Below are 14,552 nucleotides of genomic sequence, written 5' to 3' on the forward strand. Positions count from 1 at the left end.
GATTTTCAACCTTTTCAACTCGAGGCTCACTACACGAGATTTTAAAATTGTCAAGGCACACTATCCAGCTATGTAGTGTGCGTGACCAATGAAAACATTGGCTCCCACATAAAAATACACACACATAATGGCCTCCACAGGAATAAAACACACTACATTGGCCTCCACAGGAATAAAACACACTACATTGGCCTCCACAGGAATAAAACACACTACATTGGCCTCCACAGGAATAAACCACACTACAGTATAAGTGCCCTGAGCTGACCACCGCGGCACACTTGACAACCGCTAGCGGCACACTAGTGTGCCACAGCACAGTGGTTGAAAAACGCTGCATTACACAGTATGTGCTGCCCTAGTACTGTACTAGTTAGCAACAAAAACATACCAATCTGATGGATTAAGTGTACTAGACCTTTACTTAACTCCTGATATACCAGCATGCTGATTTGATGGATTACGGTATAGCAGATCCTGACTTTACTCATGACAAACTGATCTACGTGATTACAGTTTACCAGAACTTGGCTTCTCTCCTGACAAATGCTCTTCTGACCTACAGTGTTGCAGTCCATGGCTTGTATTTGACCAGCGCTGTACTGTGTACCAGACCTCTTGGCTTCAAAGTTGAACAATAATTCTGACCAGCTTCTGACCAGATCTGCACTTTACTCTTGCCTTTACATAATTGTATGTGTATACACATACTGGTCTTATAATTGTGGGCACATTAGTATTGAGACTTAGGGCCTGATTCAGACCCGTTCGCAAGCGCTGTGCGCTCGCAACTGGGTCGATGGTGGGCCAGTGCGCATGCGCACGACGGAGCCGGCTCCGTCATGCGCATGCGCGAGACCCGGATAGCAACGGGCACTCTGTAGCTGAGGGTCTCGCAACAAAGGGGGCGAGCTGTTGATGTTGAGTGACAGCTCGCCCCCTTTGGTGGGCGGGCCGGGGGAGTGGCTGCCCAAACGGATCCCATGTGAATGCCTCCGTTTGGGGCGGCCCCACTGACATCACGAGTGATGTCAGTGGGAGAGATTTCGGCTCTGTTAGAGCCGAAATCTCTCTGGGGCTTGCGGCAACGAGACCCTACCACAAGGGTCTCGTCACAAGCCCGATGGTCACGATGGTCTTGACCATCGCGACCATCTTCCTGGCCGCTCGCTATAGCTATGGGTGGTCACCCACAGCTATGCGAGCGGCCAGGAGGTCGTTCTACAAAACCAGAAGGCCAGCCCTGATTCAGAGCGAGCGCTCTGTCAGAGCATCCGGCTCTGAATCAGGGCCTTAGTTATAACATCATACATTTGCCTGCAGCCTCAGGCCTTCATCACTACCATTATCTGTGCTAATTAATACATTTAGAGGGTGATAACAACCATAACTGTGATATTATACAATATTACTATTATTATTATTACTATCATTATCATTTTATGTAGGGAGATGTGACGTGTATTTATATCCAAGGGAGGCACACATACGTTGGCTGTTGGATTGTGTGAAAAACAGCTTATTTGTTTAGTACTGTATGTGAATATTGAAGGTGTATTATGCAACATGGATAGAGCAGGAAAAGGTAATGTTTGTGCAGGATACTTACATTTACTGTATGATAATAATACTTCTGTTATTGAACATTCATTCACAGGGGATAGAGACATATCTTAATGCATATTTTGGAGGAATAAATAATAGTAATAAATAATATATTTTAAATGCAGTCATAATTATTTTATGATATATAACAATACTTACATAAAACACGGGGGGGTTGGGATCAATTCTGAAGGCTTTGGTAAGGGGATTACTGTTCATTATGTTAGGATTTAGAGATAGGTTGGCTGTGGAATACACAGAGAACGTGTACACCAGGGTTCCAGCTGGTTGGTTTTCTGGTAATGTAGTTGTATTAGGTAGTCCAACAAACAGCAATGTGCCTCCACCTATAAAGAGAGCATTAGGAGAAGTTCTTATTAGCATGACAGAACACTGCTAACTACAGTACAATGAAATGATGATACTAGTAACTGTATAAAGCAGGGCTGTGGAATTGGAGGCAGACACAATTTTGGATAAAGTACATACAGTAGGAGTCAGTAGAAATGATTCAAAATAAAAACTTACAGAAATGGCCTTGGGGAAAGGCACACCTTCCGTTTTAAAAGGAAGTATCAAAAATGAACGTGAATTGGCGCTAATTTCAGTACCTCTTAAAACCTAATCAGGATGTATTTGGTATAGCTGTCCAATTAAATGAGGTGTGCACTCCTCCCAAGAAAAATCCAATAAAGATGTAATAAAGACTGCGTGTCCTGTTTTCATCACTCTGGCTCACACAACCTTCCCCCCCCACCTGCGGGGTAGCTGGACTGTGTCCAAAAAGCAGGACTGTCTCACTGAAATCAGGATGGTTGGGAGGTATGCATGTACAGACATCTGTGACTCATCATTCCCCTAATCCCAGATCAGGTCTCCCATGGGTAGTTAATGATCTCCTACCTTTCTACATTTCCATGGTCAGTTGGACCCTGTTTCTCTCATATCAGTTTGTGTCTTATTAGTTTTGTTTTGTTGTTACTGCGCAAATGGTCCCTCCTACTACTTCTACCTGCCTAATCCTTTGTTTTCCCACACAATTTTTCCCTACGACTTTCTTCAACAGGGCCGTAGCTAGGGTAGTGCGGCCGGTGCCATCGCACAGGGCACCACAGGTCAGGGGGTGCTGTTTGGGCCTGTCAAATGTCTGTTTATTATCATTCTTGCTTGTAGCTTCCTCTTATTTCATCCCCAGCATCTCCTGTCCTCTCCTATCTCTTCTCTGGCCCTTCCCCATGAGGCCATTCCCCTTTTTTGGCTGCATTATGTTCCTTTGAAAAATGAGGGGGACACCAATGCTCTTTCTGGCACAGGGCACCAAAAAGTCTAATTACGGGTCTGTTCTTGAATATAAATAAAACAAATTTACAATAGACTTTTATTGTTATAGTAAGTAAGATGTGACATTTCCCACTGCTTTACTGAAGGTCTTTTTCTGCTTTTTAGTTTGATCTGTTATTTGTCACTGTTTTTATAAATAAAGAGATTTAAAAAAAATAAACTAGCAGACAGTATAACCTGAACCATAGTAACTTGCTCACTTTTGTCAGAAATATCCCAACCACAATTTTATATAATACACATTCTGTCAGATGACATATTCCCTCTTCTCTGATTTCTATATTTTTCATTTACATTAGAAACTCTTTATTGTTCCTGTTGTGTCTCCATGTATGTGTTAACATGTTTGTAATTGATATCCCTGTATGCACTATGGGCCTGATTTAGATTTGGGATTAAAGTAAGACAGAGCAAGTAACTATGTACCTGGACAAACCATGTTGCAATGCAAGGGGTGCAAATACATACCTTTATTTTACATGCAGGTTAAATACTAGCGGCTTTTGCATGTAGCTCACACATGCTGGACAGCTTTATCTTTACACTGTAATTTATGTCAGTTTGGACACGCCCCTCCCAAATCTAAATCTCTCTGCACATTTTACATCTGCCCCACAGGCAGTGCAGCATGGTTTTACCCAGATGCACAGTTACTTGCTCTCTCCTACTCTATTCCCAAATCTGAAACAGGCCCTATATTCTGTATAGAGCTGTGGGAAAAGTATGTGCTTTATACATCAATAATAATAAGCAAGTATTCTGTACTATTTTTTATATGTTGACAACTTGTTCCTTTGGAGTTCCTGTGAGTTATTTATAAAGCCAAGAGGTAGCTATACATAATAATATGCCATCCTGCAAACAAGGCCTTGTATTTTATAATAAGGTGAACTATTGGTGATATCCCGCAAATCATATGGACCTTCCCAGTCTGCCCATGTAGGCTTATGTCTGCATAACATATTAAAAACAGACTTGCCGACATTCAGCTCCCTCCTTCCGGGAGGGAGCTGTCAGGTTTACAGAGCAGGGGGGCGTGGCGCGTCAAAGGGGGCGGGACCCGGCAGCGACTCGTCATTGGGGGCGGAGCATGAGGGCGTGACAGCGCGACCGCGTCATCATGGCTCCGCCCCCTTTTCACAATGCCGATATTAATGGCATTGTGGAGCAGGGGGCGGAGCCACGATGACCCGATTCAGCGCGAATCGCATCACTGCCCCCCCGCTGCCGGGCTTTATACTTACAAGTCCGTGGGTTGCAGACACGTCGCCGGAGGTCGGGAGACTTGCCTGCCTTCCCGGGAGGCCGGGAGCGGCAACCGATTTTCGGGAGGCTCCCGACCAAATCGGGAGGGTAGGCAAGTATGATTAAAACTGATCCCACAATGAGCACCATACTGCTGCACTACCACTTGTGCAAGTTCAACACTATAAAAGTAATGCAACCGTGCAAAGGTAGGCACGTAATGCCATAAAGCAAATAGCTACAGAGCAGCTGGATTGCATTTTTCCCACTCTGTGAACAGGGTGCACATCACAATGGGGCATGAACAACCCTCCATTCCCATCCTCATTCCCTTCCAAACAGCCATCATTGCCACACACACCAATGGCAGGGGCAGAGAAACTTTCCAGCCTGACGTTCAAAGCTGTCCATGGGAGGGACGGCGGGACAGAGCTGTCAAAGGGTAGCAAGTATGTTCAATAGCTAATATTTCAGTTTAGGTCAGCTAAGTAAAAAATACTCTCATCAGTGTTCTCTGTATGCAATGACATCACTATAAGATTCTCTGAAGATATGAAGAAACATAAGAAGTGCAATAATGTGACACATGTACAAGGCTTTCGAATTTTATTAGGACCAAAAGCACTTTAGAAACCGCAAAGTAATCTTAATCCTTAGGATTCTTGAAAATGAAAAGCTAGGGTTATAATGAAGTACTTAGATATCTGTGTACACTTAAATGAACTGGGGAGTAAATAGAAACACTTCTGCTTCTTGCCCAGTATACATTATGTAGGAGTATGCACACATTGGCAGATGATCAAACACGGCAGCAAGTCTTAACATAAAAGGCATTAAGTTAAACCCATAATAAAACAGAATGAAAATGTGTTCTGTTCCACTAGCAAGATTGAGTAAATAAACTCTAATAAAGCCTTTCATTCTCTTTAGATTGTAAACCCTCTCTGGGGAGTATCCACAATAACTGTTCAGAGTTTCTATTGCAGACAGTTGAATGTCCTGACACATCTTTAAGTTATACTATTCTAAAGGGATCTCGTACAGGTCAAAAGCTGCTGTATCAACATCAAGGGTCCTGCCCCAGTAATAATCAACCAATCCACACTGTGCATTCCTGCCGGTTACTTTCTGTCTGTTCTGCTGGGAGCACCTGCCTCCTAACCTGGTAACCTGCTTTAGAGTAGTGAAGCAGGTAAGAACATACATTTTTTGGGTAACCCCCCGAACCCCTGGAAGGGTAGACACTTCTCCCGCATTCTGCCAATTTCCTAGTGAGGTGGGCAGAATGAGGTGCTGTAGCATGTTGATACAGTGTACCTGGGGCACTATTTGGCTTACTGCGGAGAACATCGTGGGACAAAAGGTGAGTATTGGATCTTTTTTTACAGGTACTTCCATTGAATACTTTACGGTGAGAAGGTGACGTGTCTTGTGTTTTTTTACACAATTCTTTACAGGTGAACTACAGGTACCAGTGGCCCCTTAATGTCCCGTTTGCTGGTACTTGTGGTTCTCCAAGTACCAGCATGTGGGGGAGGCTTGCTGGGACCTGCAGTTCTACTGTAAAGACAATGTTGTTATTTCTATTTTTAACACTACACCAACATTATCAACCCGCCACCCACCACCCAGGAGTGGCCGGGCTATCAGCCTAGGCCAGGGGAGCCCTGGAGAGGGGGACCCCTTTAATGGAGGGTCCCTAACTCCCCAGGGATCCCTGGCCTGGGCTGACTAGCGGTCTGGACTGATGCTGCGGCTGTGGGAGTGAATGGGCTCCCCTGGCTGTGGCATCAGTCCCCCACTAGAAAGGGTCAAGTGCTGGTTTTAATTATAGGGGTAGCCCTATGCAAATTTTTGCCCCCTATAATTAAAACCAGTACTGGCCCTGCAGCATATTGCTGGTACCAAATTTACGGTGGAACCCTACTCATTTTGTTCCCCGTAATTTTAGGTACCAGGACAGGCTGGAAAATTCTGGGGCTGGTTAATCTTTAGGGGGGGGGACCCTATGTAATTTTTTTTAACATAATTTATCCAGTTTTTTACAGGTCTTAATTAACCCACAAGCAGCTTACACATATCTCACTGATATGTGCAGGCTGCCTGCTCGGGTGAGTTTGGAAGAGAGAAAACATTGCAATCTCGGGTGATTAAACTCGGGTGATTAAACTCTCCTTAAACTCCCTTCTAAATTCGCAATTTGGAGGAAAAAACTCGATCTGCTTCACCACCGAAAAACTCACTTTCAGCTAAACTCACTTCTTAGTAAATTTGCGAGTTGTTAAAGGGAAAACTCACCCGAGTTTTGGTGAAGCAAAGTGAATTTAAAAACAACAAAACTCGACCAAACTCGAATCTTAGTAAATTTACCCCAAAGGGTCTCTCCTCTCCCTTTCTTAAGGTGCATACACACTAGATGATTTTTTGCATGATTTGGGCGATTTTGATGCATCGGAGCAACAAATCGTGCAGTGCGTACGAACGATAACGATGCCGATGCACGTTCCTGCTGGTCACTGGTGGCATCCTCAGATCTTCCCTGCATGCAGGAAAATCTGGCAATCTCGTTAACAACCCTATATCTATAACAACCTATGAGCCATATTCAATTAGAGGCGAAGTTTTCGCCTGTCCGACTGTTCGCTTCATTCGCCTGTTTCAGAGGCAAATTTATTCCGTGCTCGTCCCCGCTTTTCGCCTAATTCAATTGCAAAACAGGCGAACACTGAAATAGGCGAATGCGGAACAGGTGAAAAGTACTGAAAGAATTGGGGAAATCAGTCTGTACCCCAGAAAAAGATGCTCTAACATAGGGAATCAATATAAATGTGTACTAATAGCCCTAATAAAACTATTTTGCGTACTTAAGTTGTGTAAATTGCTTGCTATTAGTGTTTCTGTAAAAGTGGTGAAGAATGGCATAAAGCTGTATTTTTTGGTAAAAATAAGTAGTCCTGTCAAATTTGGGGTGCTTGAAAATAGGTGCTAGCATGTTTTTATGTCTCTAAAATGAACTGTGAAAAATCCACCTGCTGCATGCACCTGCAATCCCAAAAACACCTGACCCATACTTGTGGACCCCCAAGAAGTCTTTTTCGCTACTTTTAATGTTTATCCCCCCACTTTTTAAATTTTCACCCCAAAAATGACATGTCTTTTTCGGGGTGTTCTTAGGTTTTAGTTCTGTATTTTTTGCGTATTTGTCCTTTGGGGGGGCTGTCCCAAGGGGTCTGAGTTGTTTCCCCACGTTTGCACCCCAAAATAAAGATTTTGCATTTCTTTTCACCAGCTATTGATTGGAGAATCATTTTTGGAGAATTGTTTCCACTTAGGCGAAATTGTCCTGGAATTGAATTTGGCAAAAAAAATTTTTTGGGAAATTTTTCACAAAAAAACAGGCGAATATGGCTTTTCACCTCTAATTGAATTCCCCTCTAAATCGTTAGGTCGTTGGTCAGATTGCACACTGTATATGCACAATATCGTTTGTCCGGGAGCTTCAGGGAGTTCAAGGGAAATCGTTGACAACATCGCATCATTTGCAGGTAGTCTAATATGTAGGGACTTTTATACCCCTGCAGCTGGAGCCATTAGTGGGTGTAAGGGCCTGCTCCTACTACACATGTCTATCTCAGTGACATGCCATCCTTGACTATTAATATTTTTTTCTATTTTTTAATACTTCTTTTTTTAATACAGATTGAGTCTCTCATATGCGAAATGCTTGTGACCAGAAGCATTTCTTATTTGGGATATTTCAGAATTCTGAAATATTTTCACGGTGATTCGTTTGAAATGCTAGGGATCCCTATAAGATGCAGTGCGCGGAGGAGGAGCGGGATCTGCCACCTGTCGCGGTGAAGGAGAATCCCAGAAAGTTCACCTGACCAGTCAATATTATTATATTGTTGTAAGTTTAAATCCAACATATATTGTAGCCAATCCAAGCATCTGAATGTTTACTACAGCACATAGTCAGGCTCTTGTCAAAATGATACAGAGAGAGATGGGAAAGATGTTGTGTTAAATGCACCTCCCTTGAACCCATCATCTTACAGTACCTGTAACTAGTTTCCATGTTGTGACTTTACCAAGCTCGATTAAGTAACTGATGTTTTTTTGTTGTTGTTTTTGTTATGTTTTTTTGTTACATGAATCATTTGACTAAACCATTTTTATCATTTGTAATCAGTTAGGAAGTGACTAATGTCCTTTGGATGGAATGGGTCATAGTGACATCTTAATAAGGCATTTAGCAGAAGGTTACACACACTGCATTGGGACATGACGTAGCTCATTATCAGCAATTCAATACTATTCAATGAAATGGAAAGAATTTAAACTACGACATGTCAAATATTTGTCTCCATCACAATTGAGAAGCAATACATGAAGTGATAACACATAGTTGCTTCATACAAACATAACACATTATGTTCCGCACGCTGTGTAAACTAGCAAATGGTAACTGCACCCATGTCAGTCTTTGCAAATTACTCGAATTGTCCTTTCAAACATTTATCAGAAGCAGTAGAATACAGTACAGTATGTGACATCAGGTCTTGTGCCTCTCAGTTGTCACTGACCACAACTAACAGGTGTCAGTGGGGACGATTTCTAACAGCAGTGGGAAATGAGGTGCATAGGCAAACGCAGGGGCATTAAGGTTGCCTGGAAACCCCCCTCCCCATCTCACACCATATTGACCACATTAGAAATAGCATATGATACTAAAGTAGCATGTTTTCCAGATTCCCTCAGTGTCACAAATGAAATAATTAGCACCACCTGTTGATGTTTTCAAAATGTGTCAGCCAGTAATAAATACTCTTGTGCACCAACTAGGAAATCTGGAATACATGCACTGTTAGTAGTGCACTGATATAGCCAATCTACAGGATCAATTACTAATAGTGTATGATAATACCCTATTCAGTACATAAGGAAACCAATCTGTACATACGTCCACGGCAGTCCTAGGTTCTTTTGCTGTTCCCCCAGACTCCCGAACTTGCTTAAATGATCTGAAATGGAGCCCACATCTGATATAAAAACAATCAGCTCAGGCAGGATGGTCCTACTGCCGCATATAATGGCATACTGAGATTGTTGGTTGTCACAAACTCATCCGCACTCAGGGCCTGATTCAGACTTGGGAATAAAGTGAGATACTCTCTCAACTGATCATCTTGGTGAAACCATGCTGCACTGCAGGTGGGGCAGATTTAAAATGTGCAGAAAGATTTAGATTTGGGAGGAGTATTTCCAAACTGACATCTAAATTGTAGAGTAATAATAAAGATGTGCATTATTTGTGGGCTACATGCAAAATCAGCCAGTATTTACCCCACATGTAAAAAAATGTATTTACACCCCTTGCATTGCAATATGGTTTGTTCAGGTTCACAGTTGAGAGAGATATCTCACTCTATTCCCAACTCTGAATCAGGCCCTCAGATCGCTAGCTAAGACGGATGATCATGATGGTTGATGTTTGTGGGTTACCTTATTACCAAAAATGTAAGTCCTGCCACCACCAAGAGTTAGACTGGGAGATGTCCATCCCACTGCGGCTCTTCGGGTCTGCTTCACCAGAAAATATACCTTTAAGTCAGTAGTATGTGGCCATCGGAGGCCATGAGTTTAACAATCACAGAATATCAGAACTAAAAATTAGGTTGTAATTTTAAGTAATCACTTCAAAGCTTATAGTTACAAAAGGATACAAAGATTATAATAATTATTAAAAGTTCACACAAGTTACTAGCAATTTCAAGAAAAAAAATAAAGAGGAAAACAAAAAAAGTTCAGGTCACCTGTGCAGGGTTGAACAATGGCAGTGAGGTCTCTTCTTGGGTATGGTGCATTCTGACCCTATGGCCTCGTCATGAAAATTAACACCGGCTGATCACTGGACTCAGCTAATATACTTTTTGGACCCTGTCCCCTTTTACATAGGGAAAGCTTCCCCTCCCTCTGGTTTGAGAGTATGGGTGGGAGGGGACAGGAGATCTTGGGAGTTTGGCATCCCGACTGAACTGGTACAGCTGAGAGATTGTTTCACACCTTGCTACAATGAAATGTCCCTGACCCCCCTGGGGCGTATTCACAGGTTGCTGGGCTTCACTAAGGTATGACTGTCTCCCAGCCTTTTGGGCTAGCAGCTTACGTGTGGCCTCTCTGCAGGGAATATCCTTGCCTTTGATCAGCATCTCAAAACAGAATAAACTCCCAATTTGTATATGCAAGTGCCTGGCTGCTCATTCCAGATTATATAATTCCTGAGCAGTTATTATTATACATTGATCATACGCCGGTCCGATGACACCCAGGGCACGAGCCCCGGCCGACCCCCCTGATTACGCCACTGTGGTCTATGGTTCACTCATGTTCTAGAATCACATCAATGAAGTATTAACATGATTATGGATGTCATTTTATAGGACATTGTGAAGACTCTAGATCCAGAAGAGTGGCTTAGCATTACAGAGAATGTATTCAAAAGCTCAATATGCATCAGAATAATTTCTACAAGTTAATATATAGGTGGTGCCTTGCCCTCAATTGTTTCTGTGTTATCTCTTCAAACTCTCTGGGACAACAAGATGGATAACAAGTCTAAGTGGCACCATTCAGCACTTGAAAACCTTCTCCCTTGCTTATATATGCATGGCTTGAGAAGTTTACCATACAAAAGTATGTGTCTTTTGTTTTATTTCCCATATTTCCAGCAATTATTTAATGGGCTGATGCAGATAGTGTAACTGTCTAATGTCCTTATGTAAATAGACACATACAGGAACGAAGTTTAGCAGGTGTACTCCTACTGTATATACTCTCTATTCTATCTCCTGTAAATATTAGATCACACCAAAGTGCAGTCTGCATCTCATCATGGTTCTGTGAGAAATGGACCAAGAATGGTCTGATGGAGATCACAGTCCACAAACCATAATCATATAATTAATATGTACTGATCTCTATAGATAACTTCTTATACATTTAAATGAAGTATCTCAAATCAATGATTACTATTGTTTTTATTACTATTTGATGCCTGTAGGCCATCGGCCGAGCATGTGCAAATATTCAGAAATGGACGTTATTAATGTGATCGCAGCTGCATTTTCACATGCAATGCAGCTGCGAAAATATGCTAATATTTCAAAGAACACCCGAGCCTACGCTCACTGCTGCCTTCTTACATGTGTGCGAAGAAGCATACCTGCGTAAATATCAGTTCCATCGACGTACATGGGCAGCCATCTTGCCCTTGCAGTAGATCTGACCAGCCGCAGACATGTAGAGGGCTCTCATAGTGGCTAACTTATCCATGCGCATGTAACGGCATTTAAATGGACAGGCACGTCTGCGTTTTTCTGCCTTCCCCCTGTTACCACCCCCAAACGCTGACTACCTGTCAATCACTGTGCGGTGTATTCCAATGTGCATCCGTAATCGGAATGCAAACGCAGAGCAATGCGGCTTATACGCATGCACAATGATAAAATAACACTCAATCTGCGCATGGAATTGCATTGCGTTCATCTCTGAATCAGGTCCATAGGCTACACATCCGAAGTTCCCTCTGTTGAAAAAGTAGCCAATGGGCTATAGTGGCTACTGGGTGCCAGCTCTAAAAGGCTATGCTGTTTTGCAGTTTGTAAACTGACCATTTTCATAGTCCCAAAAGAAAGTTATAGGGACTGCTTTTGCTATCAAAAAAAGGAAATCCACAAACACAGGATTTTTATAGGGGGGTTTACACACACTCACACACACACTGTATATGTCACACATACATTAAACACACATACATATATACATTACACACACACCCTTACCTTGCAGACTGGCACCATGTCATTAGGCCCCTCCCCATAGCGTGAAACTGGCGCAATTCACGGGTCAATCGGGAGGGGGTGGAGCCAAATTACACGATTCTAATGGAATCGCGTCATATTGGCTCCGTCTCTTCCCGAGAGACCCGCGAATTGTGGCATTTTGCTGTGAGGGGGCGGGACTTAAGAACATTATGCCTGCTCTCGAGTCTGTCAGGGGGGTTTCTGGGTACTCAGAGGGGGTCATTCAGACCCGTTCGCGAGCAAAGGACGCTCGCAAATGGGTCGATGTTGCCCCACTGCGCATGCGCACGACCATGGGAACGCCTACCGTCTGAAGCCGGCCCCACTGACATCACTAGTGATGTCAGTGGGAGTGACTTTGGCTCTGATAGAGCCAAAATCACTCCAGGGCTTGCGGCAGCGAGACCCTACCGCAGGGTCTCCGTCGCAAGCCCGATGGTCGTGATGGTCAAGACCATCGCGACCATCATCATGGACGCTCGCATAAGCTGTGGGTGGTCACCCACAGCTATGCGAGCATCCAGGAGGACGCTCCAAAAACAGGTAGGAGGGCCCTGATTCAGAGCGAGCGCTCTGGTCAGAGCGTTCAGCTCTGAGTCAGGCCCAGAAACCCACCTGCGTGCGCTACTGGCCCTGATACTACTGGCCCTCATACTAAATAATTCAGCAATCCTCCAAAAATGTTACTTTTCAAATAATTACCTGCAAATAATGCATTAACAAATATGCCCCTAAATACATTATGTAGTTGTATAACAAACATGCACTAAAGAATAGGTCACCAATACAAAGCAAAATATAAGTATAATAATATTGTTATGCGTTTTAAACTTATTTAAACATTGGATACTAATGAAACTTTTTTTTACTTTCATCCATGAAAATCATACTAATATTCCTTGTTCATCTCATTTAGTTAGGATCCCTCTCTGGCACCCTCGACTTGCACATGCGCAGACATCAGACCATGCCTACGCAGTATTGCGGCAGGCCCACAAACCTAACGGTAAAGTGACCACATTAGCGATTACTCTTGCAATATCGCAAGAGTAATCCCTGTCCCTGGAATATTGTGAATATTGATCTTTAACTTTCTATTGTCGCCTTGATAGGAAATTAGAATTATTGGGTCTAAAACCTGATAATAAATAGGCTCCCATGTGTGTAAAGCCTCATTGTTGCTGAGGTGTTATTGAACCCCTTAAACACTTGCATGGCATGGTCCCATGGTGGCCACAGACTCCATGTGACTGCAGGTCCACAGAATATTTATGACCCCGACCAGCCCGGAGTCTGTCCTACGGTATGTACGAGAGGAATTCATCTCCTCTTCAGTGAGGGGCCCAGCTGTGATATCAGAGGTATGTGACCGCCATTATCATGTGTCATTAGTTCGCCCCCAGAATGCCTGGCAATTGGCATTCTATCGGCATAGTTCCCAGAACTGAATCCCCCTCAGAGAGCTCTGGGATCGCTGCAGGGTACTCAGAGTGGACTGATCGAACCTCTATGAGCTGCCTGTTGCACCTTTAGCTGCACTCTGCCATGGCCCCTTGGACAGGGTGGGAGAGGAGTTATACTACTGGGGGTATCAAAGCCTGCAGACATGTCCCAGAGTCGAATGAGGGTAATATTTGGGGGCACCAACATTACAGGGGGAGGGGAGATGCATTCGTGACGGTAGATTCTACAAAAATGAATATGAATAGTTAGATTGTGGGAGGAGCTAGAAACCCATTGTTTGCGTATTTTTGTTTTTACAAAAATATTAAATATACTTTTAAATAGCTATTATAAACATAATTAATTCATTAAACAGTATGTACATTTCTGAGACAGTTTTAAAAAGTTGTATTTGAAAATATGATTTCAAAATTGTACAATGTTTCCATATTATATTTGAAAATATGAATATATTAATATATTAGTTTCTGTATCCAATCAGCATAAACCTGCTCCTACAGTACAAACGTCTGTGATTAACACTACAAATAGCTTTAGGTGGCATTTCAAGGATCAGTCTAGTACTGCAGTTATTAATACTGTAGATTAAATGTATTAAAAGAAGTGAACTTACCATGGCCTAAGACAAGTAAGAAAAAGAGTAGTCTTAGTTGCTCCATCTTCGGCTGAGAGTCTGCATTGTGTGTACAGTAACACAGGACTGACTAGTGGAATGTCTTGCTTTACCTGCCTGGCTGTTCACTAATCTCCTCCTCTGCCTAGAGAGAAAGTTGTCAAGGAAAGATTCACACAGATTAAAGCGTATCTAAGGGAGAATTTAAACACCACTAGTTTGTTTGCTTCAGATTTTCTACCTTTCCCTACAGTTTTCAGAAGTTACCTAGCTAACATGCATGATTGGAGAGAAGGTACTCAATCCTATGGTGCGTACAGACGTAGCGATCAGCCAGCGATACGATATCGCTGGCTAGTCATCATGCACCCTCCCTGGTGTGCTGGGTGATTGATATCGATCACCCAGCACACCACATA

The 14,552-nt window shown here is 42.9% G+C and overlaps 1 protein-coding gene across 1 annotated transcript in view; it reads right to left on the reverse strand.

Moving 5' to 3' along the window:
* The window catches only part of LOC148515283 (cadherin-related family member 3-like), a 61,245-nt gene extending 47,032 nt beyond the window's left edge, over nt 1-14,213 (reverse strand). Inside the window, exons 1-2 of the mRNA XM_088480254.1 lie at nt 14,134-14,213; nt 1,765-1,952 (exon numbers count right to left, since the gene is read on the reverse strand). Of these exons, the coding sequence (XP_088336380.1) occupies nt 1,765-1,952; nt 14,134-14,179 (234 nt within the window). The 5' untranslated portion in view covers nt 14,180-14,213. The remainder of the gene's footprint in view (nt 1-1,764; nt 1,953-14,133) is intronic.
* Nucleotides 14,214-14,552: the final 339 nt, after the last annotated feature.

The sequence above is a fragment of the Taudactylus pleione genome, unplaced genomic scaffold (genome assembly GCF_031769625.1).
Source record: "Taudactylus pleione unplaced genomic scaffold, aTauple2 ptg000251l, whole genome shotgun sequence".
Classification (NCBI taxonomy): domain Eukaryota; kingdom Metazoa; phylum Chordata; class Amphibia; order Anura; family Myobatrachidae; genus Taudactylus; species Taudactylus pleione.